The 27,869-nt window shown below is 33.6% G+C and overlaps 1 protein-coding gene and 1 pseudogene across 1 annotated transcript; one reads left to right on the top strand and one right to left on the bottom strand.

Moving 5' to 3' along the window:
- Positions 1 to 9,103: 9,103 nt before the first annotated feature.
- Positions 9,104 to 12,274, top strand: LOC107953351 (phosphatidylinositol 4-kinase gamma 7-like; annotated as a pseudogene).
- A 1,520-nt stretch (positions 12,275 to 13,794) lies between these two features.
- On the bottom strand, positions 13,795 to 17,442 carry LOC107953349 (uncharacterized). The gene is made up of 3 exons (XM_016888639.2): positions 17,000 to 17,442; positions 14,771 to 16,181; positions 13,795 to 14,270 (listed from the first exon to the last, which is right to left on the bottom strand). Exons 1-3 carry the CDS (start codon positions 17,372 to 17,374, stop codon positions 14,026 to 14,028), a joined length of 2,031 nt encoding a protein of 676 aa, XP_016744128.2. The 5' UTR covers positions 17,375 to 17,442; the 3' UTR covers positions 13,795 to 14,025.
- Positions 17,443 to 27,869: the final 10,427 nt, after the last annotated feature.

Here is a 27,869-nt window from a genome sequence, read left to right as displayed (position 1 = left end):
ACGTAAATATTAAATAAATATATTTACAAAGTTATATTATATATGAATTGAAAATTTGATTGTCAATTCAGCCAAAATTGTGGTTAATTAAGACCTATAGACTAAATTGTAAAGTCCAATCGTTATATATTTTTAATTAGAAAATGAATTAGGGACTAAAATTGCAATTAACTGAAGGTTCAAAACAACAATTAGACTGTGCTTAAGTATGAAGTAGAAGACGGTAGTGTTGTTAATTGATTAATTAAACAAATTAAGATTAATTAAGGTAAAACATGATTAAATTAAGTTAATTATCAAATTAATCCAACTATAAAAAGAAAAGTAAATGGAGGGAGAGATGAGATATCATCTTCTCCAACTTTTTAAGTATATAAGAAGGGTTGACTCCATTTTAGGGATTTTCAAGCTTTTAGCTCCAATTGCAAGTAAGTTCCTAGCCATTTTTCTTTAATTTTTATAGATTTTTTTTTTATCTTGGAAGCTTGATTAAACTAACATAAGGATTTTTGATGAGATTTCATTGTTGAGGATTGAAAGTTTTAGGTGTTAAATTGATAGAAATTAATCTTAGTTTAAGAAAAAGACTAAATTATAAAGGTTAATTGATAGTTTTGCACATTAGGGACTAAATTGAATAAAATATAAAATTAACATGAAATTCAAATAGGAATAAGGAATAGGGGGTTCCTAATGAGAAATTGTGAAATTGGATTTCATATGAAGCTTTGGATTGAAATTTATGTTTGTCATAGGTTTAGGGACTAAATTGAATAAATTATAAAATATGCTTGATTTTGTGATTAGTTATAATTTAAATTGGATTTAATAATATTATATTTTTTTATGATTTTATTTAGCTAATGTTGACACGGAACCATTGAGAGGGAAAAGGAAAATCGAAAATTGACAACGAATAGCTCAAAATTTTGGTTTGTATTTCTAGATTTGGGAACCATTATTTTTTCTATTTTTTCATGTAATTTATGCATTATATAGAGTTGAGGTAAGTCATTTATGGTTATTTGATTTGAATTGTTATAGTTGAGATTGATTATCGAGACAAGGACTAAATTGAATAAAATAGAAATTTCTTTATTCAATTGGAAATTGATGAATTGCATAAAATTGAGTTATAACATGTTGAATATGTGATGAATTGATGAAATTTATGATTAGTTAGATATGATAAAGTATGATTCGAATTGTTTATAATGAATAAAAAATTTGGTTACCCTATTAGTTGTTCGAGCTGAGTCAGATATAGTTGGCATGCCATAGGGTCAGACTAATGATTGAAAACCATTGTTTCCAGACAATCTGGGATGGTAGATCGTTCTTAGAGCCATCGTTTTCAGGCAATCCGGGGTGACAAATTTTATAGTTGAGTAAACCATCGTTGCTGGACAAATCGGGGTGACGAATCCATGTATCCATTGTAAGTCCATGTTGGTTAATAGGGTTATAAATGAATGAAATTGCTTAAATGATATGTGAAGTGGTTTATAAATTGAAATGCATTGTACAAAATGAATTGAATGCGATTAAGAGGGCCAATAGAGTCGAAAATAGCCAAAAATCATTTATGATTTTGAATATGTATATGCAATGTTTTTGTTATTCTAATAATTGGTGAGTTGTTAAAGAAGGAAATAAAATGGTACCTTTAATGTTGAATAACACAATTAGTATTGCTTGGGTACTTACTTGATGATTGTAGCATGTAATGAACTTAATCAAGCTAAATAGTAATGGTACCTATGACATTAGTAGATGTAAGTTTAGTATAAGCACGATTCTATGAAATTGAAAGAGTTTGACATAAAATGGTATGAGCTTGGGTTAGGAATTAAATATGTGCATTTGCATAAGCTTGTTATATTGTCTTGAATCATAGACTTACCATTGAGCGTATTTGCTCAGGGTACAGTTTGTTTTTCTCCGTGCACAGGTAAAGTAGATCTAGATAGTTCGAGTAGTTGATCCAGTATCCAAAAATCTATCCCCGACCCATTTGTATATCTTTGTTTTGTTATAGTGTAACATATACCTAGTTGAGTCACTTTTGTCACCATACTATACTTATGTCAAATTTTGAGTAAAAGTTGATATATCCAATTGGTCACTTGGATGCAATAAGTGAATCAGTTAATAAAATAGTTTGAAATGTATTAAATGCTGTAAATGTAAATAATTTTGATGAATTTGGTATGGTTGTAATGGACATAGGTGAAGTATATTAGATAACCAACTTGTAAGTGCTAAGGCTTTAGTATATTATTAAATAAGGTAATGTAATTCATGATTTGTGTGTTGAAGTTGGCATAGGTTAGTTGGACATTGAGATGAATGTGTATATTTGTTGGATGGAAAGAAACTGCAGGTTAAGGATATTTAAAAATTGCAGAAATAGTATGTGATGTCGCAATGTCAATTGAGTGTCGTCGCAACGAGATCAAGGCTTTAGGCCACGGTGCAACGTCGAACTTGGTTGTTGTGACAAGGTTAAAGTAGTATCTCACATCGCAATGAAGACAAGGAACTCTTTATGTTGCAATGTCAAGCTGAAGTTTTTTCAATTTTACAATTTAGTCATAATTCGACTTCAGGTTAGCATTAGAACTTTCGTAAGCTCATTTAAGACCCGAGGATAATTATGTCATATCTTGTGTTTATATTATTTGTATTTTTATGTTAATTGGTATTAATTGAATATAATTTAACCATAATTGCTTAGGTAATGAGTGTGACACCTCGTATCTTGAGCCTTGCGATCGGGTTGAGTATAGGGTGTTACAATTTCATTTTAAGAATATTAAGATTATTCTTTGTAGAAATAAGATTTATATGATTTATTCACACTTTGATTTTGGTAAAATTTGATCTCACTAAGGTTTAAGGAGGACCAATTAGAAATAAACATGTTTAGATCACATTGCATTTAATTTCCATGCTACACATCCATACTTAATCTATGTCATTTGGTTAATCAAGGATGGATTTAGTTACAATATATATAACGAAAGTCACATTGGTTCTATGTTGACATATGGACAAGATAGTTCAGAATACCTTTTAGATATGATAGTAAAACTTTGAGTTCATAAGGTTTTATAATATGTAATTATAAGGTAATTAGTATATATATATGGTCTAAGTGGGAGATTGTTGGATAATATGGACATCACATATATATAATAAGAAAATTACATGTTATTAGTTTTCTGATATCCCATCTTTAGAGAGAGAGAGGGCCATATTTCTCTAAAATACTCGTGTGTTAATTTAAAATATCAAAATCATAATATTTGAATATTTCAAGATATCGATGGATTCAGGTACGCTTCCACATCTAGTTTTGTTTTTGATTTGTTTTTGATAATCTGACATGACAAATCTTAGTTTATGGTTTTTTAAATTTTGTATAAGAGATTTACGGTTTTAACAACATTTCCAACAAAACTGTTAGGATCGTCCTGATTAAGCAACGGACAAGTAAAAATAGTAGAAGAAATTGAGAAGATGAACACAGAAATTTAACGTGGAAAAACCCCTCCAAAGAGGATAAAAAACCACGGGCAAAGATAATTTTACTATAATGGCAAAAGAACGAATAGTACAAAAGATGGAGATAAAAACTAAACCTGAAAACCCGAAAAATAAAGAACCCTCAAAACGTAAACACAAAATTCTCTGAATGTGTTATGAGTTCTAATCTAATGGGTGTGTTTTTCTAAGATTGTAAAACAGCCTATTTATAGGCTAAATTAGTAAGTCAAATAAACTATACTAATAAATGTTAAATATATTAAACTAATAAATACTAAATCTTCTAGAAAGAAAATATATTTTTGTTTAACTTGACTTGCAAACAATCTCTTAGAGTTTGGGTCACACAACTCTAACAATCTCTACCTTGACACGAATTCTTTCAACGCCATCTTTGCCAAAACCCGCCACGGGCCTATCTTGAACTATGCAGGGAATTAACTGAGTCGAATCTATGCTTAGAAGCTGGAAGACTTCTAGCCTTCGACTTATGCAGTGCCAAATCAATACTAATCCGGGTCTGATTTTCACGAATATAGTGCCCTAACTTTTCAAAACCTGCATCCAAAAGAGAACTTCTCTTCAACGAAACGGTCATACCTTTTTCCCTCCTATGACCAAGTTGCCTCCGCTCCAAACGAGTTGACTTTGACTCCGTAACGAACGAGGGACGTCCGATTTCACCGATCACTGTAGAGCCTTCCAGAATATAAAGACTGCCAGTTCTTTTACCTTTTAACAAAACGAGAGCTCCACGAGATATTTTAATGTGGCTCGACTCGATGTTGATTCTACATCCATTCAAGTCTAAAATACTCAAGGAGATGAGATTCTTTCGTAAATCAGGTACATACCTGACATCTGAGAGTGTCCTAATCATCCCATCGTGATTCATAATTTTAACAGTACCAATACCGATTATCTTACTAGATGAATCGTTTCCCATGTGCACAACTCCACCTTCAACTGAACTGTATGTGGAGAACAATTCTCTATTAGGACACATGTGGAAAGAACATCCTGAATCTAGGATCCACTCAGATGTAAGCTTGGAGTTATCGCTCGTTGACACTAACAAGAAATCATCACCGCCTTCATCGACCAAATTAGCACTAGCTACATCTTCCTCGTTACTCTCAGCAGCTTTTTTATTTCGCAGTTTATAACAATCTGCTTTGACGTAACCTAACTTTTTACAATAGCGACACCTTTTGTCTAGTTTCTTTGATGCTACCAAAACGGAAGCTTGTCTATCTGCTTTGCTATTCAAACCAAACTCATTGTCGAGTTTGTCTCTACTAAACAAATGACCTTTCACATCTTCGAACGAGAGTTTGTCTCTACCATAAATCAGGGTCTCCTTGAAAGACTTGTATGAAAAGGGTAAAGAGCACAATAATAGCATAGCTTGATCTTCATCGTCAATATGAACCTCAACGTTCTTTAAATCATTTAAAAGAGTAATGAATTGACTGATGTGATCTCTAAGAAGCTCACCTTCATTCATGCGAAACGTAAATAGACGTTGTTTCAACACTAAATGGTTAGCCAGGGACTTAGTCGCATAAAGAGTTTCTAACCTTTTCCACAATGCGGATGAGGTCTTCTCCATCAATACCTCCTGCAATACTGTATTCGCGAGGCACAACTGGATTGCAGACAAGGCCTTTTCATCAAGCTCTTCCCATTCTGTTTGATTTAGAATCTTAGGCTTTTTCCCTGTAACAACATTTTTCAAGCCATTTTGAACTAAAATTGCCATCATCCGAACTTGCCATAGATTGAAATTTGTCTCACCATCGAACTTCTCAATTTCAAACCTTGTTGCTGCCATATTTGAACGGGCTGATCTATGAAAATTGAACTAGCTCTGATACCACTTGTTAGGATCGTCCCGATTAAGCAACAAACAAGTAAAAATAGTAGAAGAAATTGAGAAGATGAACACATAAATTTAACGTGGAAAAACCCCTCCAAAGAAGATAAAAAACCACAGGCAAATATAATTTTACTATAATGGCAAAAGAACGAACGGTACAAAAGATGGAGATAAAAACTAAACCCGAAAACCCGAAAAACAAAGAACCCTCAAAACGTAAACACAAACTTCTCTGAATGTGTTATAAGTTCTAATCTAATGGGTGTATTTTTCTAAGATTGTAAAAGAGCCTATTTATAAGCTAAATTAGTAAGTCAAATAAACTATACTAATAAATGTTAAATATATTATACTAATAAATACTAAATCTTCTAGAAAGAAAATATATTTTTGTTTAACTTGACTTGCAAACAATCTCTTAGAATTTAGGTCACACAACTCTAACAAAAACTTTCTAAGGAAAATGAGATTTGTGGATCTTATAAATTATTATCTCCTTGGGGTTTATTTGAGAATCTATTTTAGGGTTCTAATTAGACGTAGGGGTTTTATTAAAGGTACAAAGGTAGCGGAGAGGTAGCTTAAGCATCGATCCATCCCTTTTTCCTTTCAATTTGCCTTCAAAATTTTAAAATTGTTAGCTTTTTTATATTTAAGAAAAGTAGTACAATTTTATTTTAAAAGAAAATTATAATTTTTAAACCTTTAAGATAAAAATCTTGACATAGTTCCTGACTAGAAGATGCTTTATCACAATAATATCATTCCTTTTGAATAAATTTTTTTGGATGAATGCCATTAATCTATGAAAGCAGTTAAAATGCTACAAAAGAACATTGTACAGTAACTGTACTTTAAGCTATACAACAAATTAACCAATGATACCCAAGAAGCACAAAGTGAAGCATTAACAGGGCCAACTCTATGGATTGATCTTCCTTTTAAACGAGTATGGTCAATCTTTTTAATTTGCACCAACACAACATCTTCAATCAAGAAAGATGCACCAAAATACCTATTGTTCCTTTGTCTTCATATCACATACAAAAATGCATTTCAAGCAAGCTTGAGTATAACAACAAGCAAGGACTTTACTTTAAGTTTTAATATCGTCCAAACCAACTCTTGCCTCCAAGTTCCCACGGCCCTATGAATGGAGCAAAGCTGCAAAACTGACTGCCACACATTCCTTGAAAAACTGCACTAAAAGAAAATGTGATCACGTCTCTCTGCAGCATCCATACAGAAAAAGCAACAAGTATCAACAGAAATCCAAAAGCAAGCAAAAAGTATCATTCTTTTTGAATAATTGATGTATGGTTTATGTTCGTTTTATGGTTTATAATGACTAATTTTTTTGAGATTTATAGATATCTTTTTCAACAATATCATCTCTAAAATTTGAACTTAAATTCTTTTCTTATGAACACAATATGTCTTAAGAATACATTCAACACTTGTTAGTTTATTACTATATAAAAAAAAGTATAAACTCTAAGCAAAACCCTTTTGTCACAAAAGAAGAAGAATAATAAAAAAGTTGAAGTGTGGAAAGAATAATGAGGTTGATGAGAAAGATTTGAAAGCTTATACCTAATCCTATCTTTTAAATATTAGATAAACTCTCATAATTTCACAAATTAGCAATCCACCTAAAATGCTAGTCATTTTCTTGACTAATAAGCAGCACTTCGCACTTTAGATAAATGAATCTTGAATAATAATAATAATAATAATAATAATAAAAAAAAAATAACAGTTAATTTTTATAATAGACTTTTTTAGGAATTAGATCGGATCTCAAATCAGAAATTTTAAATTAAATATTAAAAAAGTAAATATATATATTTATAATTGAATAATAACTTGAGTGAGGTTGGAGTAATCCATGCTACATAATTTTTTTTGGTAAAAAAATATTTTTCGGTTTTTTCAATATCGAGTAAATTGACGTTTCTCAAAAAAATAGGGTAATTCAATTCTTTTTAATTGAGCAACTAAAGAAAATTAATTACAACGTTAATATTTTTCTGTTTATTGCATATAATTTTAAGTATGATAATAAATTTAATCATGAAAGTTTACACATTATGCTAATTTGATCCTAATTTAATTAATTTAGCTTGCAACATTTGTGCAAATATGTAAATGCTTGAATTTTTTTAGAATCAAGTCGAAATTGATAATATATAAACTAGACCTGTCCATGGGCCGGGCCGGGCCCGGAAAAAAATTTGGCCCGACTCTTAGGCCCGGGCCCGGCCTGGCCCGAAAATATGGGTCTAAAATTTTGCCCAAGCCCGGCCCGGGAAAAAATAATAAGCCCGAGCCCGGCCCGATTTTTAATAAATACAAAAAAATATTTTAAAAATAAAAAAATAAAAAAATATTTTAAAAGTATTTTAAAATTAAAAAATAAAAATAAAAAATCGGGCCAAAAAAGTTGAGCCCGAGTCCGGCCCATTTTTTAAACGGGCCTCATTTTTTTGCCCAAGCCCATATTTCGGGCCTATATTTTTACCCGAACCCTCCCATATTTCGGGCGGGCCGTCGGGCCGGGCCGCCCGACCCATGGATAGGTCTAATATAAACATGAAGGGCTAAATTTGTTATTATATTGATCAGACGAAAGATATTAATACCATGATTAATTATCCTTAATAGCTCACTTCCAAAATTGATAGAGATTAAATTATTTTAATTTTTTAAAAGGAACTAATTTACTAAATATCAAAATTGAGAATGAATAAAAAAAATTACCTACTTTGTCGGAAACCTCAGCTGAATGATTAACCCAGCACTTTAGCAGGTAATATTAGTAGTAATGGAAGGTAAGGTGTATTTCTCCATCAAAGTAGTGGGAATATTTATAAAAGTGAAAAGGGAAGTGATGCATATTGATGGTGTGAAAGTAAATGTAGTTGAGGCCATGGAGAGGTGTAAGACAGGGTCAGTAAGAGAGAGGAGCGTCCAATTTCCATTGTTAGACTGTTCTTCATTCCGGCGATGATGTTTGGATCCCTAAGATTGGGACCTTGTTGTATTTGTGGAAGATCCCGAAAAATCTTACGTAAGACTGAATCTTATTTTTTTTTGTCTAAGTTTATTTTTCGAGTGTATATTTTTACTAAAATTTTCTCACTTTCCAAACAGATCTTCGAATATGAATGAATAACCCAATTCATGATCAAATCTAATTTAAATCTAGTTAAATAATATAAAATTTTTAAGACAAAAAACGCAATTTTATTTGTTATTTTGTAAAATAATTGTTTATTTGATAATTTAATTGAATTTTGCCTCATTATACCAACTTCATCCTTCAAAATCATCATCATCATTATGTTATTTTAAAATTTTAAAGTAAGAAAATATCATTTTGAAGGTGTTGATATTTTTTAGTTAAATTTTTAAAAAAATTGATTTTTATTATTTTAAACATTGTAATTAATTTTAAAAATTTAAAAATTTTAATTATATTAAATTTTATAAAAATTACTACATTCAAAATTTTAAAATATATTTTTTAAAATTTTTATTTAATAAAATTTAAAATGTTAAAATTAAAAAGATTTGAACACAAAAAAGGTGACATATTTTTTTGGAATTATTAATATGTAAAAAATAAAATTGGTATATAAATTTAACTGCCATTTACTTACCCTCGTCACAAAATACAAACAGAGAAGAGTGAGAGAGTCGGAGAAGGTTCAGAGGTTACAGGTGATGGAATCGTGGACAAATTTCAGCCATTGATCTTGCATACTCTCTCTGATTCCGATCTTTTGATAATGAACGGCCGTGATTTCTTCTTCCTGACATTCATTGCCGTTCACTGAATCTCCGTGAGGTTTTCTTTCAATGATTTTTCTCTTCTTAATTCTCACTGCGTTTCTTGTTCCTCCTTCAAAAATGTCATAAAAAGGAAACTAAATGAGACCTTTTACCTTTTCATTCCATATTTTTTTTTACTATTTTTCTTTTCTTATGAAAAAAAACCCAAAGCTTTTGCCTTTTTCTTTTTCCTTTCAAAAGATGATCAAAATTTAGACCCACAGGTTTTGTTTCTTCATTATCTGAATACTGAAGAAGCAACAGTGATATCTTTTTTTTTTAGTTTTTGGAAATCTGAATGTATTGGCAGATTCAGGTGGCTTCTCTTCAATTTATTTCTCCACTGTTAAGTTTATTGAGATCTTGCTTTGATTGTTTTCCCCTCGTAATGATCATATGGCTATGCTTATTTCTTGTTAATAATGGGTTTTCTTAAATTTGTAAATCTTTATCTTCACTCTATATATGTATATAATTCTTTGGTAGTTTTATTCTTTGATCTTCTCAAATTCTTGAAGAATTAGTACGGCTTTTGGGATTTGTTTATATTCTCCCTTTAATTTACCTTGAAGGGCATTATTTTCTTGTGAATTATAGTAAGTAATTATATCTTGTCTTATAAATGATGCAGCTTTATCAATGGCTTCTATGCAAATGTAGCTGTTTTCCTGTGTTTCATTCCATGGCCAAACTCTGTGGATTTTTGTTCTCAATATGAGCATCCGTTTGGGGCTGTATAAGTCGACCGGTTACTTGTTTCACATGTGATTACCGCATTCCATAGTTAAGTCGGGCATCACTGGGTGAGAGACAAGGATCTTTTAACTTGTGACATCTCCGTTGCCAGCCTTGAAAACTGCAAGTTTTCTGTACCATTTTATGGCTAGTAAGTTGGAAAGTCCAGTACAGACACAGATGGCAGTTTCTGCTTTTAACAGTATATCCAATGGGCAGTACCATGGGAATAGAATATTGAAACCTGTTAGAACACGGCGTGTCTTTGTACAGACTGAAACTGGCTGCGTATTGGGATTAGAATTGGATCGGAACGACAATGCTCATTCGGTTAAAAGAAGAATGCAGATTGCCCTTAACGTACCTACAGATGAGAGCTCTCTAACATTTGGTGATCTTACTTTAAACAATGATCTCAGTGCCATTCGGAATGATTCCCCGCTACTTCTTACTCGAAACGCAATGCATAGGAGTTCATCCACTCCATGTCTCTCACCGGCTTGGAAGAATCTTCAGCCAAGAGATGGGAGTGGTCTGGTTGAGATATTAGGGTTCTCAACTCATTCTTCTGGAACAACTGAGTTGGTGAAGGACATTATGGATGCGATCAAGAATGGGGTTGATCCGATCCCTATAAGTAGTGGGCTAGGCGGTGCTTATTTCTTCAGAAATATTAAAGGTGAGAATGTTGCAATAGTGAAGCCGGCTGATGAGGAACCTTTTGCACCAAATAATCCGAAAGGCTTTGTAGGGAAAGCTCTTGGCCAACCTGGTCTTAAACGTTCGGTAAGAGTTGGGGAAACAGGATTCTGAGAAGTAGCCGCATACCTTTTAGATTATGATCACTTTGCCAATGTACCTCCTACTGTCCTTGTAAAAGTTACTCACTCGATCTTCAATGTCAATGATGGTGTAAATAGAAACAAGCTTCAAGACAAGAAGGTGGTCAGCAAAATTGCATCATTGCAGCAGTTCATTCCTCATGACTTTGATGCTGGTGACCATGGAACCTCAAGCTTTCCAGTTGATGCTATACATAGAATCGGAATATTGGACATTAGGATCTTTAACACGGACAGGCATGCCGGAAACCTTTTGGTCAGGAAACTTGGTGGCGTCGAAGGCTTCAGTCAATTTGAACTCATTCCGATAGATCATGGTCTTTGCTTGCCTGAGAGCTTGGAGGACCCATATTTTGAGTGGATCCATTGGCCTCAGGCATCTATTCCTTTCTCTGAGGATGAACTTGAGTATATAAAGAATATCAATCCAATGCGTGATTCTGATATGCTGCGGGCAGAGTTGCCTATGATTCGAGAGGCATGCCTCCGTGTTTTGGTGCTCTGCTCAATATTCCTTAAGGAAGCAGCCGCTTTTGGACTGTGTCTTGCTGAAATTGGCGAGATGATGAGTAGGGAGTTCCATGCCCTAGAGGAGGAGCCAAGTGAACTCGAGCTTGTATTCATTGAGGCAGAAGAACTTGTAATGGAGATCAACATGCCATTCTTTGAAGCTGATGAAAGAGATGACGAGTTTCAGTTTGACATCGATTGCAAGGAAGCTGAGGTTAATTTCACCCCGAATACTACAAGAGATTTGCCTGCAAAAGCACTCATTAGGCATTGGTCTGAAACCATGAACAACCTGAACTTTCTAGCTGAAGTAGATGAGGATATTGAAGCGTCTGAGATCCAAGTGGACGAAGAGCCGGTTAGGGCCAGAAATGCTGGTAGTCTTGAAGAAGATTGGTTTCATACTGCTTCAAGGTTGTCTCTTTCCTTGAAAAGAATTAACAACTTGGGTCCAAAAGGCTTCCACTACCATGGTCAAAAACCTGAAAGGACTCACACAATGGACTACTCATCTAGGATGAGAAGTGCAAATGAACAGCTTCTGACCTCGACAAGCTTTGTGAAGTTTGCTGACATGAATGAAGAGGAATGGAATCTCTTCATTGTAAAGTTCAAAAAGCTCCTTTGCCCTGCTTTCGCCAATCGAAGGTCTCAAACGATTGGAGAGACAGAGACTTGGGACATCATGCTAGTTTTGAGTTTAGTTAAATATCCTGTTGTGGATGTGTAGATTTTAGGTCTAAAGAATAAATGTTTTTGGTGCTGGGAATTGGGTTTCTGTTACATAGTTTTCTTTTACATTGTACAGTGTTATGGAAGAAGAAATAGTAGGCACTAAAAGTAGTATATTTGGGAGAAAAGGAAGAAGAGAAAAGCTTGTTCAATCATATTTTCTTAATGAAATCATATGCATTTGTTACATAAACATGTGAAGTTGGTTATAATACTATCCTAAAAGATCTGGTAATTTTGGACATGACTTGGAAAAATGAGAAAAACACAATATGAGCTTGGTTAGTGCTTTAAGTAGCAAATGCGATGACTTGCATGGCTGTTGTTTTGGCCCGAATTTTCCTAGAATTTTGCATGTTTTGTCCTTACAAATTCTAGTTCCAAGGGATGCTGACATTTGCCCACATTTGATGTGAGGTTTCAACATTCATGGAGACCAGTCTTTGTTATTTCTAAGCAAACCGAGACAGTGCCAGCAACATGACAGCAATTGATGAAAGGGACAGCATATCTTTGTTATAGTTTTTCGTGTTGTGAAATGTTGTTCCCTTACCTACTCGAAACATATTGGTACCATGCGTGACTGGTAGTTAAAGAGAAGTGGCACTCAATTTTCACACTTCTAGTGTATAGCAACTTGAACCCGGAAGGAACACTTCAAGTAAGTGAAATTAAATTTGTTGATACCAAGGACCAACAAAGAGATTATTGTATATATAAAAAATGAGGAGATAATGGAGGAGGAATAAGGTCGGTTTACCCATTTAGGGTGGAGAGCCGTCAAGAGATATTAAACTGGAGGAGAATGGAGAAGAGGGAAGAAGGTTTAACAGATGGAATTGGGATCCTTAAGAGTGCTTGGTCCTTTCGTCATGCTCCCGGCTTTATATATGCAGGTCATCCCATGTCCCGAGGTGTTACGTGATGAGTTGATATTGGGGTTAGAAGTCAGAGGCCAATAGCCAAACACTATAGGGCCAGGTAGGTTGGCGCACAAGACGCTACAGGACCAGGCAGGTTGGCGTTATGATGTGTGTTTGTGGTCCTGCCTGTGTCCTAAGTGGTCTTGCCTGACGCTACATTCCTTTGCTATGACAACTAATGATTGGATCTGTCTATCAGGCGAGTTACTGGCCAGGGAGGGCCTTCATGAGGGATCCATGCAAGGGGTTTCATCTTGACTGCTCAGAAATCTCGGCAAGGCTTAACAAAATTTAAAAATTCATGTTCATATCGAGTTCAAGTTGCTTCTCTTGTAAAAAGTGTGCAAAATTACCTAGTAAGAAACCCTTTTTTGAACCCTTAAGGAATCATTCCTTCAGGTAACGTCAAAGGTGCTAATCTGAAGTGGTTGGTTTGATTGTTGTAAAACATGCTACTTGGCCCATTTATGAGTACACCATTAATAGGACGAGCTCTGTTTTGCTTGACTTGACTTGCAATGTAGACAAAGTAAAAACTCAGCAAATGACAATACTAAACGCCTAAATGGTAATTCATCAACCATTCTACTAATGGTGCCGGTTTATTCATCGGTGCTACCACCAGATCTCTGGCATTCCAACGATGCCAAGATTTGACTCAAAGCAAAATGTGCTCCAAAATTTATCGAGTTAAGCCAAAACCATTGCCAATCATTCATGTCACCAGTAACTACATTCAGCGATCAATGGTCAATGTCAACTGACAGTAAAAACTAGGGAAACATAATGGTAATAATGAAGCACAAATTCATTGTACTCTGAATACATACTTTCAAATACAGTGTTCTTTGAAACCATTTAGTCATAAATTAGATTCCAATAACAACTCACATTTGTCGTACATAAGAACAACTGACGGGTTGACAAGAGAAAAATTGGCTTTTGATTGGATGTGGGAAGAGAATAAACAACATATTCCCTTACGGATTTATAATTAAATTTTGGTTAGGTAGTGATAACCTTATGATGACCTAGCCAGACCTTTCTCAACCATAATGGAGCTAACAACATTCTTTACAAAGACATAAAAACATTCTCGACAAGAATTCGGCATCAAAGTAGATTTATGTTGCAGGTTAATATCATTGCTATGGCTACATACCGGACTTGGAAAAGAGTGGATACTGGATTTTGAGTGCTGGAAACCATATGCTGCCAAGATTGTATGGGTGGCAAGCCTAGCAATCTCCTTGAATATAACGACTCCTGCAGACACACGGTGTAAATACATTTCATAAATCGAAAAACAGCCAAGACACACATAAAGTGTTTAAAGGCAAAACTGAAATGCAACTACACACACGTAAACCCAAACAAAAATCGAAAAATGGCTTTTTAGGTAAGTCTTCAAATTGTTTATGTAAACTCCTTTCACCTTTTCATTTTGTTTATGCTTCGATCTTGTTGAGGTGATAACATTATGCTATAATTTTCCTTAACGCATAACATCCAAGTTTTGTTGGCATGCTAGCCTACTCAAAGGATTTTCTACAAACTTAATAGTGCAAGCCCTTTGGCATTTTAATATGGATAAAAAAAGCTGAAAACTTGGTGGATAATAAAATGTTTCTGGATCACCCGAGTTCAGCATTGCTTTCATCAAAAATATTATTTCATGAATACAATAAATACCAACTACTCTGATGAAGAATAAAGAAGTGTTCTTAAGATGTTTGTTAGAAGAAAACATTTAGATAATATAGTACCTAATCGTTTGTCTTGGCTTAGGAGCTTTAGATTGAGTTTAACAAGGGCCTGGATCTCACTTTTGGCATTATCATCTTTTCTATCCTTGCTTTTAGAACAACTCTTCTTCAACCTTGTTCTCGCCTCCGGTATATCTAACTTATTTACACCTGCCTCCAAGTTGGGATCTAAAAAATCCATAGATCCTCTTAGCACTGAACCAAACAAACTAGTTGAACAAGATCCACCCTCCGTGTTTGCCGTTGATGATGATTCTCGACATCTACTTTGTGCAATTTTCACAAATGGCCCCAGGTCATTTACACGAGAGCAACTGTTTTCAATTTGGACATTTGCAGATGATGAAGGTTGAAAAAAATGAAGTGAATGAGAAGAAGGAACTCTCTCACTGGGTTGTGTATTTATAACCACCCTCTTTTGCTTTTCCAACTCAGGAGATTTGCACTTTTCCTTTTCCCTCTTGTGACAATGATACCCATACTGCTTCTGTTTTCCCATTCTTTCCTCATTCCTAGTTTCATTTTGCTGAATTTTCAATATATGATGACTTGAACTTCTGATTGCCTCTTTTGAAGCACTTCCGAGGCAAGGGAGTTTTGTTGAGTTCCGGTTAAGACTATTAGTTGTCTTACAATTCTTTTGCATTGACTTTGCAATATTCATCATTTTCCATGCCTTATCAATATCATACAAATCTTCCTTAGGCTGAATAGAACTGTCTCGAGAAGTTGATTGTTGACTTGTTGAAATGGACGGTTGTGATTCACTTGATCCAGGATTACATACTGCAGCAACCTTACCTTTCCCACAATTTCCACCACCAGATTCAGCCATACGAGAAGAGAAACTTAATGATCTATTTTGCAGTGCACGCCAATTTTCACGAAGAACCTGTATACGGCTTTGTACATTGCGACAACGACGCAATGTTCTTGCACCTGATTCAGTTGATTTACCCACAGTATTCCTACTAGGACGACTCACTTCATCTGCCCCACTGCTTTCACATCGAGGGATGATACTAGGCGGTGAATGATTAGAACATGAAGACACACTTGCATTATGTCCTTCAAGTGGTGTGATATTTGAATCTCGAACTATATCGAAAATTGAAACATCTTCCTCAGATGGTAATTGTACATTATAGTTAGCAGCGATCATATGATTGTCAGTTTCAGTGTCAACATCAGTTTTCTCATGTTCGGACCTAGAAAGAGCACAATCATGACAAAACCAGTCACCATCAGGTACAGTCGCACCCAAGCCAACACAGTATGTATGAGCAGCAGAGTCACAGAGATCACAAAGCAGTAGAAGACTTTCGTCGGTCATACCATGGCACATGCTACATTTAACTTCTGAATAGGGATCAGAAGGCCCAGATGTTGCATTTCCAGAGAGATGGTAAACCTGAAAATGTTACAAATATCAGAATTCGTGGACTAAATGAATTTCCCTTCTTTTAATTGACAGATAGTTAACAAACCCAAATCCAATGCCTAACTAAGAATAGGCTAAGCTTGGGAGCTGACCTTTTTGCACTACACCTCATGCTAGGGCAAATAAACCATAACTTGACCGGAGGATACACCTAACAATTCTATTTTGCTTCGACTCTTCATTTTCCTTCAAACACCTATGTCCTAAGTATATCTGGACATAGATATAGGGATATGACCCACCAAGGACCCTCTATGAAAATCTTTAAAAAAAATTTGAGCATACTAATGCTGGACACTCGTATCCAAGTCCGAATAACATAGCAATGCATTCCAATTCCCAGGTATCAAGTTGCTTAACATGTAGATATAATACAGCATATGTTATTAGAAAATTAAAAAAAAAAAAAAAGCTTATGTGTTGAGAACTGATTAAAAGACAGTGTGGAAATAGAGATATAATTATATATGTTCAAAGTATCCATAACCTCTGAGGATCCCCAAATTCATGGAAAAACTGAGAATAATTTGAACAAATTCGTATAAAACCGAAACTCCAGTTCTGAGTAATATAGGCAATTAGACTATCTCAAAATTAATTAAGCCAATCAGTACCAGGGTGATTCCACCATGACCCCAAGGATAAGGCTATGAAACTTTGAGATCCCAAATTCATACACAATATTAAATTTCTAAGAACATTAATCTTGGAGGTCAAATTAGCAGAGCAAGCAAAATTAAACTAAAAAAATGACGCAATTAATAATGATAACGAAAAGGAAACGTGACCTGATCTCGTTGAGGGATGTTAACGAGGCGTTGGGAAGCAAAGACACCTTCCTTGGGCGGTCTATGAATGATGGTGAACCTGCGTTTGCACATAGGGCAACGGGACTCCACCTTAGCCCATTCCATGATACAAACGAAACAGAAGAAATGATCGCAGCTGTTGATTTTGCCCCTGACTGCTCTTCGTCCACCGTCCGATAAGCATATCCCGCATATCTCCGGATCTGAATCATCATCGTCCGCTGCTTGTTGTTGTCGTTGTTGTTCTGGTTGATGATGATTACCGGGTTCGTCTTCGATGATTGATTTGGATGAGGTTTTGAGGCGTTTGTTTGGGGAAGGAGATGGGAACTCGGTTGTTGAGTCACCCGCCATTTTTTTTATTGACACAGCCGTTGGTTCCTAGAGTTCACCCATGAATGAAAGAAATCCTACCTATACTGAGTCTATGGGTTTTCACTCGCCTCCAAAACTTAATGGGTCACCTTTTTTTTTCGTTCAAAGCCCATTAGTTTTCCTTTGTATTTTGCGTCATTAGTGTTTTTCTAACGGATATTTATTTAATTTGGATTTGTTTAATTTTCAAAACAAGTTATATGTATAAAAAATATTAAACTCAGAAAAATAAGTTTGAATAATAAAATTAATTTAATTTAAAAATAAATTGAGTTTAGATTCCAATAATTAAGCTTCATGTTTATATATTATAATAAAATTAAATATATAATATTATAATATAAATATTAAAAAAATTTAAGTTGTTTGTATATAAAAATTAATAAAAATAAAAAAATTTTAAGGATTACATAAAGAAATAGCATATATATATTTGATAAATATATATTTATATAAAACATTAAAAATTAATATGAATAAATTTAAACAGGATTGAATTAGTTAATTACAAATAAAGGTGAACTTAAATAAAAAATTAAAGTACATATTTCGGATTAAATCAAATTAGACTTGAGCAATTATGTATATGATGTTGATGCCATATATTGTGCTTCAACTCACGTGGACTTCTACATTATATTCATAAACATGTTATGGAAACATATTCAATATGAATATAGATATTTTAGGCAAAAATGAAGTTGGACATAACAATTAGGTTTAAGAAATGTAATATTAATTTTAGTAACAAAATTATGTTAACATAAGATTACGGGGTGGAATATTGGTTATATTATTACATTACATTGTTTGATTTGTTTAGTTGGAATGCAAAAATTTGATATGCTTAATTGACCGAATATAAGGTTATTTAGAAGCACAATTTATTAAATTGTCTTTATTATAGAATTTTTTTAATAAATTTAATTCCTTAAATATTTTTTAGTCTCAAATTTGGTAATTGTGCTAAATTATGACAATTTTTTTATTACAATTTATGTGTTGATAAGTAAATTATGATGTTGGAATAAATTTATAAATAAATTATTTGGATAAATATAATAATTATAAATTTAAATAAAGATATCTATTGTTTCACCATTAAGAATAAGATTTATTTTTACTTTTAATTAGACTTGAATTTTAATTTGGAAAAAAAGGAAATTGATTAAAATGATATAAACAAATGGTAAATATGTCCAAATTTTTATATAAGGTGTGTAATCTTAGATAACAATATGTGATGTTGATGATATCTTTATTCCTTAAATTTATTTGAGAATGTGAGATTATGAGATAATTGGAATGAGAATGTGAGATTATGAGATAATTGGAATATTCTGAATTTAATTAAGGTAATTTTAATCCATAGTTAATAATGTTGCCAATTAAGTGGTGGAATCGATGAGTTCAATTCCCGTGATTTCTCAATCATGCCATTGGCAAATATATGTGAGTTTTAAGTTGATTGGCATAAGGTCCAGGGTTTGATTCTTGTGTTTGTAAAATCTGGCTATTTTACCAAACTAACCCAAAAAAATTAAATATTTACAAGAATGACCTAACTTTAAAAACAATGACAAGAATTACCTAAAATCTACGGTGTCAGGTCGTGCCAACACCCCGATGACCAGCACCAAAGTCCACCATCGTGTAATCATTTTTTTGTGATTGACTTGGGGATAAAATTTTATTTTTTTTGGTGCCGGCACTGCCATGGCCAGTACCCGTATGTATTTTTTAAGTACTTTTTAAAAAATACGGGTATCTCCTAGTTCAAAAAAAATATTTTTTAATAGGTGCCGGTGTGTAGGTGGCAAAAAAATTTTGAATATTTTTTTGCTGTGTTTTTTGGTGCTGGCACCAGTTCATATCTTAAAAAAAAGTTTGTCAGTGTTGGTGCCGACGTTCTTGTTGCCGGCACCTGTGTGATTTAAAAAAAAAAATTGCTAGCATTTTCTCAAGTGTTTTTGACTTTCTCTTTTATTTATCTTTTAGTTTCCTCTTATTTTTTCTTCTCTTCCTCTTCTTTTCTTCATTTTTTCAAGTGTTTTTGGCTTTTTCTTAAAAATGGTCATCGATTTCGACAACCAGAGCATGCCGGCAAGTTTTTTTTTTCAAAAATCACACTAGTGCCGGCAACAAGAACGCCAACACCAGCACTGGCAAACTTTTTTTTTAAATATGAACCGGTGTTGGCACCAAAAAGTATTGTAAAAAAAATTGAAATTTTTTTCCAGTGCTGGCCATCTACACACCGGCATCTATTAAAAAATATATTTTTTGAACTGGGAAATGCCTGTATTTTTTAAAAAGTACTTGAAAAAATACATATGGGTGTCGGCTATGGCAGTGTCGATACCAAAAAAATTAGTTTTTTTATCTCCGAGTCAATCACAAAGTAATGATTACACGATGATGGACTTTGGTGCCGACCATCGGGATGCCGGCACCGCCCGACATTGTAGATTTCAAGTCATTCTTGTCATTGTTTTTTAAGTTGGGTCATTCTTATAAATATTTAATTTTTTGAGATTAGTTTGGTAAAAAAGTTGTAAAACCCTTTTCCTTTTCCCCATTGTAATGTAATTGTAGCAGTTATCATACCGAAATTTTAAAACCGTTAATCGAATTGAAATTTTTTAAATAAATTATTAACGGGCCAAAATAATTTCGATTAATTCAGGTAATTAATTGAATTAGCTAAAATTTTTACATTTTTTGTTTAAATAAATTAAAACATGAAAAAAAATTTATTGCAATGTTCACAAAGGTATAATCTGCCCTATCTAACAATCTCATCCAAAACCAGAAATCATTTGGTCATCCAACCAACAAAATACTAATGAAGCATGCATTACCAACATTGAAATATTGAATTCAACTAACACAAACCCAGTATTCTCAAGTTAGCCTTAATGGAGAAATATATATATATATATATAAATGAAAGAATAATGCATATCAACTTTTTTTGTTGCAATTGCATTACAAAGTAGGTTCTAATGAAATTCTTTTAAACATATTCAATTTCTATTGCATACATATACAAATAGTATGTTTGTATTTTCTAGAATTCCCTATCAGAAACAACAAAAATAAAAACCCAGCAGAAGCAAAATTGGATGGCTTAACCCCCAAAATAAATAATAAATAGTTTCATTTTACTCTCAGTTATTCTTAGGGGGATGGGATTTTGGGACATGATAATCAGCATTCAAAGCTGTAAAACCAGTCATTTTGGTCTTCCCATGGCGACGACGACGACGACGACGATTATGATGATGATGATGATTTGTATTTCTCGATTTACGATTTACGTTCAAAATTGCTTCCTCTGATGATGTATGGTTAATAAAGTGATGATTTGAACCTGAAATATTTGCACCTTCTTCCACTCTCACTTTCTTTAACTTCATTAACTTTACCTTGCCTGAGTTGGCCAGGTTTTCCGTTGCCGATTCAACACCACTTCCATGATCTGCAGCCACTGTTGTTTCCATAACTGAGAAAAAAAAGTTGAACAAATTAACATTAACTAAGCTTATAGCTTATTCAAAAGAAGTTAACATGAATATTCTAACATTACCAAAAAAATAAAAAGAAAAAAGAAAAGCTTGAGAGATCAATAAGGAATATGAATGTATATACCATGGCGATGTGCAGTTGAGTTTCCTATAAGAACCAAAACAAACACAAGTGCAAAGCTAAAACCCCTTATGGACACCATTACTGCTTTGCTTTCAATTCTTTGAAAGGGGAAGAAGGTGTTTATAAAAGTTTTGAATATCCAGGTCAAAGCTAGGGTTCTATCTCCAAAGCTCACTTTTTTTTCCTTTGATAAAATCCAAGTACTAATATTTAACTTTGGGGGAAACTCAAAGTTGAAAAATGGGTACTAATTATTATTGTTATTTTCTTTCTTTCTAGTTTTGCTAGAAAGTAGAAATCATGTTAGGGTAAAAAGAAAAGGTAATGATGGCGTGCTTGTCCGCCGCCATGCATGCAACGAGGAGAGAGAGCTTGTTTGGTGGCCAAGCTTTGGCAAACACAAAAACCAAAGGGCCATTCAAAATTTTAACTACTTTGGAACGATCTGGTCCCCATATATGTATGTGTGTATATATATATTTATAACATGAATTTAAGCTTTGTCTTGGGGCTTTTGTTTGAATCAATATGAATATGATAGGCTGTAAAGATAAATATTATACTAAAAATGAAATACAAGATTCTCATGGTGCGCAATGGAGGGATATGGATGATCCTGGCTTACAGCTATATCGATACATATAGTTTAAGAGCTGCACACACACAACTATATATATAAAGTTGAATGAGTTGATTAAATGCAAAGCGTTTCACCATGCCAATCGTACATTTATAAGTGCAACTGATCATAAAATATACGATGAAGCAATATAACTATGGATTCTCTTTGTCTCTTGTGTTTTGGGTATATATAAGGGTTATCTCTTTGCCTTGTAATACCACTTAATTAACAATACAAGAAGTAGGCGTGACAATATGGTCTGTCAGGTGGCAAGGCTGTTATAGGTATGTTGTCATATAATGTACTATGTGATCCAGCTTTGACATTCTTATTGTTGAGATTGAATGAGGATGTTAGGCTTTAATGGTCATCACAGAAGGTTCGTAGAAAGTATTTTTTTTAGATAGTTCAGGTAGAATTCACGGAGGATCATCAACGAACCTTTTTGGGCAGAGGGTCATTATGGAGGGTTGCTCGTGAGCTATTCACAGCAGAGGATTATTTGCAGGTCACCTCATGTTCTACCATGTGTCCTTGCCGAAGTAGTGGTATAACAAAATTTTTTTGAGAGTTTGTATTCAATGCATGGGTAGTGTATGAATTTATGCACGGATAAAAAATTACATCTTATTATTACATTAAAAACCCTTAAAAATCAATATAGAAAATTAATTTTTTTAATAGATAGGGATAAATCTCAAAATTGTACATGAACTTTCACTCAATGTGCGATATTATACACTATGTTCTATTTTGTACAATTTTACATAAAAAATTTTAATTTGATTCAATTTTCACAAACAATCAACACCATTAATGATATAGCAACATTTTTATGTTTACATATTGGATACACAAATAATTATACTTACCAAATATAAAAATAGATTGATATATTTATTTATTGAAATATATACAATTGAATCAAAATAAAAACTTTATGTATAATTGTATACATTTGAATCACAATCAAGGTTTCATGTCTAAAATTGTACATTGAATCAAAATCTATGCATGGTTTTAATATTTATCCGTAAGAGGTACTATCAAATAATTCATTGTTAGTATATAAATATATAACATTAAATATTAATTTTCATCCAAATCCAATGTTACTCAAGCAAAAGTATAATGGAGGCCCCTGTACTATGAGTTAAATTGCATTTTACCCCATTTATTCAAAAAATGGGCAAATTTGTCCCTCTATGCTAGATCAAAGAGCAAATTGGTCCTTTCTGTGAAAAATTTCATCAATTTCTAATGTTAAAAGCTAACGTGGAAAACGAAATAACCAGATAATTATGTCACGTGCTTAGAACTTTAACCAAGCAAATGTGTGGCCTTAGACTCGATTTTTCGCCAACGAGCCTAAGTCAACATTCGATCCTCGTTCAAGAGAGGCTTTGGCACACTTAGCCTAGACAAGTAATGGAAAAGGGAACTTAGATTAGCATAAGAGAAGAATGCAAGAGTTGGGAGAATGTGGAAATGTCTCTATTACTCAAATAAGCTAGCTTGGATACTTAGATTAGAACAAAAGAATAATGCAAAAGTTGAGAGAATGTGAAAGTATCTCTATTACTCAAATAAGCTAGCTTGGATACAAAAGAGGAAGGGGAGCCTCTCTTTTTATAAGCAAGCTCATTTCAATCTAGCAGTTACAATAAATCCTAATGGACAATCAAGATCTAATTATAGAACATTCCCACCTAAATCATTAAGTGCTATAAGATGGTGGAATATTCTAGAACTTTTGAAACATTCTATATGGTTCTACATGGATTCAGTCATTTCTTTGGACTTTTAGAGTCTTTCGGGGTACTCCGAGAACCTAGTGGTTCGATTCGCTCATGTTTGGTTGGTTTCAGGTTTGATGAGCCCTTGCTCACTTGCGGGGCGTGACATTCTCCCCCACTCGATCTAGCAACGCTTTCACTGTTAGGGAAGTGGCACTTTCGATTATTCGATCGACGCCTTCTTCTTGAGTGATTCCTTCGGGGCCTCTGTGCCAAGTCTTCTACCTTTGGATTTGATTGACCATCGTTACTTGGAAACTATCACTCTCAGCTCCTTTACTTCCATGTTGCTGGCACTCTCTCCACTTCTTGCGTTGCACCTTTGCATAAGTGGGGTCGAACTTCTTCTCACTCAGTTTCACATTCTCCATCGGTGCTCAGCTAACCTCCACCTTGAAACACCTACGAATGGAAACTAAACTTAACACTCATGGCTCCACGTCGTACGCATCCTTCATCACTTGAATGTCGCCAAGCTTCTTTACTTGTGGCTTTTGGTCACTTCCACTACCTTTGGTTTCAAACTCTTCCAAGGTCTTCACGATCGTAGATAGTTTGGCCTTGGTGGGACAATCTCGCACCCTATGAGACCCTCACATAAGAAGCAACTAAGTGGTTTTCTCTTGCCCACCTCTTTCAAGGTTGTCTCGAGTTACCCTCTATCTCATCGAAGCTTACCTCACCTTGCTCCTCATCTAAGAAATGGTCGTTATCGGCTTCCCTACTCTTTTCGTTGCCACGACTCTTAGGAATTTTGTTCATTACTTGGGATACTCGACTAGGGACTCCGCTATCGCCATGGCTCGCGTAAGGTCTTAAACATCCCTATGTTGAAGCTCCAGCTTTGCCCATAGCTTAAGTCTATCTAGGAAGTTGAATAGGGCCTCACTCTCACTCATATCTGATATCTAAAGCATCAACTTGAAAAACTCGCGCATATAGTCGCGTACTGTCCCGCATTGGGTAAGCCATCTTAACTTCAACTGAGCCTCCTTGTTGGCATACTTAGGTAGAATTACAGCTTAAACTCCCTCCAGAAGGCCTCCCAAGTATGAACACTCTCGCCCTCATGTTTTGCATCATCGCTCCTACAGCACCACCAAAGCAATGCAACATCAATTAAGTACATTAAAGCAGTGATTACCTTAAAGGCACTTTCCTCGATCCTAATAGTCATTATCACCATCACAATTGATACGAATGAGTGCAGATGAACGCGGAAGCGGATCGTAAGTTTGTTCAAGTTGTATATTTGACTTAGGGCTCTAGGCGTTTGGAAAGAAACTTGAGTTTTGACACAACCTAAACACAATCAAAGTCAAGTCAAACAAAACAAATAAAATAAACAACTAAGATAAGTAAATAGAATAATAAATTAAATATTGGAACAATAAAGAAGAAAATAAAGAATATAGATGGAAAAGATAGAACGTGATATGTAGAAGTCCTAAGAAGCCGTTGAAACACGAAGAATCCACAACCCCCTTCAAGCGGCTCTAATTTTCCCTCCAAGATAGAAAACTTGGTAAGAAAAAATTTGAAGATGACCCCCACAATCTGAAAAGATTGTTAAAACTCTTCTAAAAAAATTTAAGAGAAATTCTTGAAAAGAAAAACTCAAAGAGAATTTATTAACTCAAAAGAGAAATTGAATAATAATTAAATAATTGATTTGTGTACAATGCAAAAGCCTATATATAGGCTAGCTAAATATATCTAAATAAAACTCTTAAGTATACTAGAACTCTAATTTAATCTAAACAATAAGTAGTTTTAAACTAATCTTTCTTGTTAACATAAAACTCCTAAATAACTTAAAATACTTAATAATTATAAAAAATTTGGAATAAAATAATAATAAAATAATAAGGTCTGATAAATACAATATTAAGTTCATTTATAATAAAAATTAAGTTTAGAACCTGAACCCAATATGAAATGCCTAAGCTTGTGGGATTGATTAGGGTCCTTGAAGTGAAACACTTAAACTTGTTAGCATTTTCCATATGGACTTGCCATCATAGATTGAGAGTTAGGCCCACGAACAAAATTAATCCATTCGAATTCATCATCGCTCCAAAATCCATCGTCTTGAAGCTTCAACTATTTTTCTCAAAATTTTTTTATGATAAAATCTTGAACGAATAAGTTGAGGTTTAACTTTAGCTGCTTGGATTTAGATCTCGTGATTGGGCCTTGAGGGAAACTAAACTCGTCTCCATTATGGCCTTTGAATTAGACCGAGCTACTCTTATCAACAGTGCTAGAAACGTAAGCTTCAATACCACTTATCACGTGCTTAGAACTTTAGCCAAGCAAACGTGCGACCTTCGACTCGATTTTCTGCCAACGAGCCTAAGTCAACCTTTTTATCTTCGCTTAGAAGAGGTTTTGACAAACTTAGCCTAGACAAGCAATGAAAAAGGGAACTTAAATTAGCATAAGAGAAGAATGCAAGAGTTAGGAAGAATGCGAAAGTATCTCTATTACTCAAATAAGCTAGCTTGGATAAAAATGATGGAGGGGAACATTTCTTATATAGACAAAACCCCTTTAGATCTAATGATTACAATTAATCCTAATGGATGGTCAAGATCTAATTCTAGAACCTTCCTACATAACTCATTAAATGTTATACAATGGTAGACAGTTCTAGAACTTCCCTTCTTCGGATTTCTAGTGTAACACCCCTTACCTGAGACCATTTCCTGAGTCGAGTATGAGGCGTTACTTGACTTAACTTAAAAGTTCGGAGCATAAAAATTTACTTTTAAAAGTTATTTTACTGTTCATAATAAGGCTGTCCACCTGCACAGTAGTCATTAAATTAATTATACTCAAACTACGAAACTCAAAATTTAGATCCGTAAAATTTCCCTGAAACTAGAGTCATATATCTTTTTACCATAAATTTTTCAAAATTTTGGTTCAGCCAATTAGTACATTTTATTAGTTAAATTCTCCCTTATTTCATTGATTGACTATCCTGACCTCTCGTCACTAAAATTCAATTATCTCATTGTACAGACTTCATATGGTGCTTCCACTTATTTCTACTTAAAATATACTCATTAAAAAATCTATAAATATAAATTATAACTCATAATTCCTTCTGTACAATTTTTAATGAATTTCTAAAGTCAAAATAGGAGACTTCAAAAACCATTCTTACCCTATATCACTAAAATTAAAATATCTAAAAATATATAACTCTTTTGCTTACTCTATTTCTTTCATGTGAAAGTAGACTCATTCAGATTTAATTTCATATCTCACTCAGCTTCTAATTCAATTTCCACCATTTTTGGTTATTTTTCAAAGTTACGACAATGCTGCTGTCTAAAAACTATTCCATTGCAATTTTATTATATTTAAAAAAAATCAATATAACCCCTTTATAATTATTTAACCTTCCCTGCAAATTTCAAATTACAATCAATTTCAGTATTTCAACTAATTCATTTAAATACTAATAAAGTTCAACCAATCAACCATTCCAAGCTAAAAACATGTATATTTCAATTTCTAACACAACCATCACATTCAGATTTACTTTGCATTCTTAATCATTCATACTATTACTTTTTACTTCAATTCCCTATACATGCCATATAAATCAAAAAGTTGTTTAACAAAATCTATCGGAGTAAATCTGGATAGTGTGATTCTTGATGTAGATTTGATCCTCCGAACGTATATATATATGTCAATCTACAAGAAACAATAAACACACACAAGTAAGCTTATAGAAAGCTTAGTAAGTTCATAGGCATTTAAGATAAATCTTACCGAACTAATCATAATAATTCACATCTTATTATTCACTAACACTTCCTGCCATACACAATATCCAACTGGTAAAATCATTTAATTGAGCTCAATTTCAACAACTACGATAAATCTACCACTTGAATTTGAGTCTATGTAACACTTACCGACTTTATCAAATTAGTGAACGTCTTACGGAATTGAGTACTTCATTTCCTCGATGCCATGGTCCAACTATGGTCTTTTACATAATCACATAACACATACCGATTCCATAGCCCAGCTATGGTCTTACACGGAATCACTTATCATTTATCTCTTGTCACTGATCAGATAAGTGTAGCTAAAGCTACCACTTATCACTTATCACTTGTCACTGATCAGATAAGTGTAGCTAAGCTACCACTTATCACTTATCACTTGTCACTTGTCATTGATTAGATAAGTGTAGCTAAAGCTACCACTTATCACTTATCACTAATCAAAAGTACTCAAATCCGACGTTCCGCTCAATTTGATCATTTATTCGATTTTTGCATTATTATTTTATTTTCAATCCATCAACAAATATATATCATCATACACTATATAATTCATGAAATTAACATTTAATCATTAAATTTCAGCCATATGAACT

The sequence above is a fragment of the Gossypium hirsutum genome, chromosome D07 (assembly GCF_007990345.1).
Source record: "Gossypium hirsutum isolate 1008001.06 chromosome D07, Gossypium_hirsutum_v2.1, whole genome shotgun sequence".
Taxonomy (NCBI): domain Eukaryota; kingdom Viridiplantae; phylum Streptophyta; class Magnoliopsida; order Malvales; family Malvaceae; genus Gossypium; species Gossypium hirsutum.
The sequence above is the reverse complement of the archived record's forward strand: the minus strand, read 5'-3'. Positions and strand labels throughout refer to the sequence as shown.

Excerpts from the sequence above, each read along its gene's own strand:
- LOC107953349 (XM_016888639.2), bottom strand. The coding sequence starts at position 17,374 with ATGGCGGGTGACTCAACAACCGAGTTCCCATCTCCTTCCCCAAACAAA. Across the intron at positions 16,182-16,999 it reads ACATCCCTCAACGAGATCAG|GTTTACCATCTCTCTGGAAA; the intron begins GTCACGTTTCCT and ends TAACATTTTCAG. Across the intron at positions 14,271-14,770 it reads AAGCCAAGACAAACGATTAG|GAGTCGTTATATTCAAGGAG; the intron begins GTACTATATTAT and ends GTGTGTCTGCAG.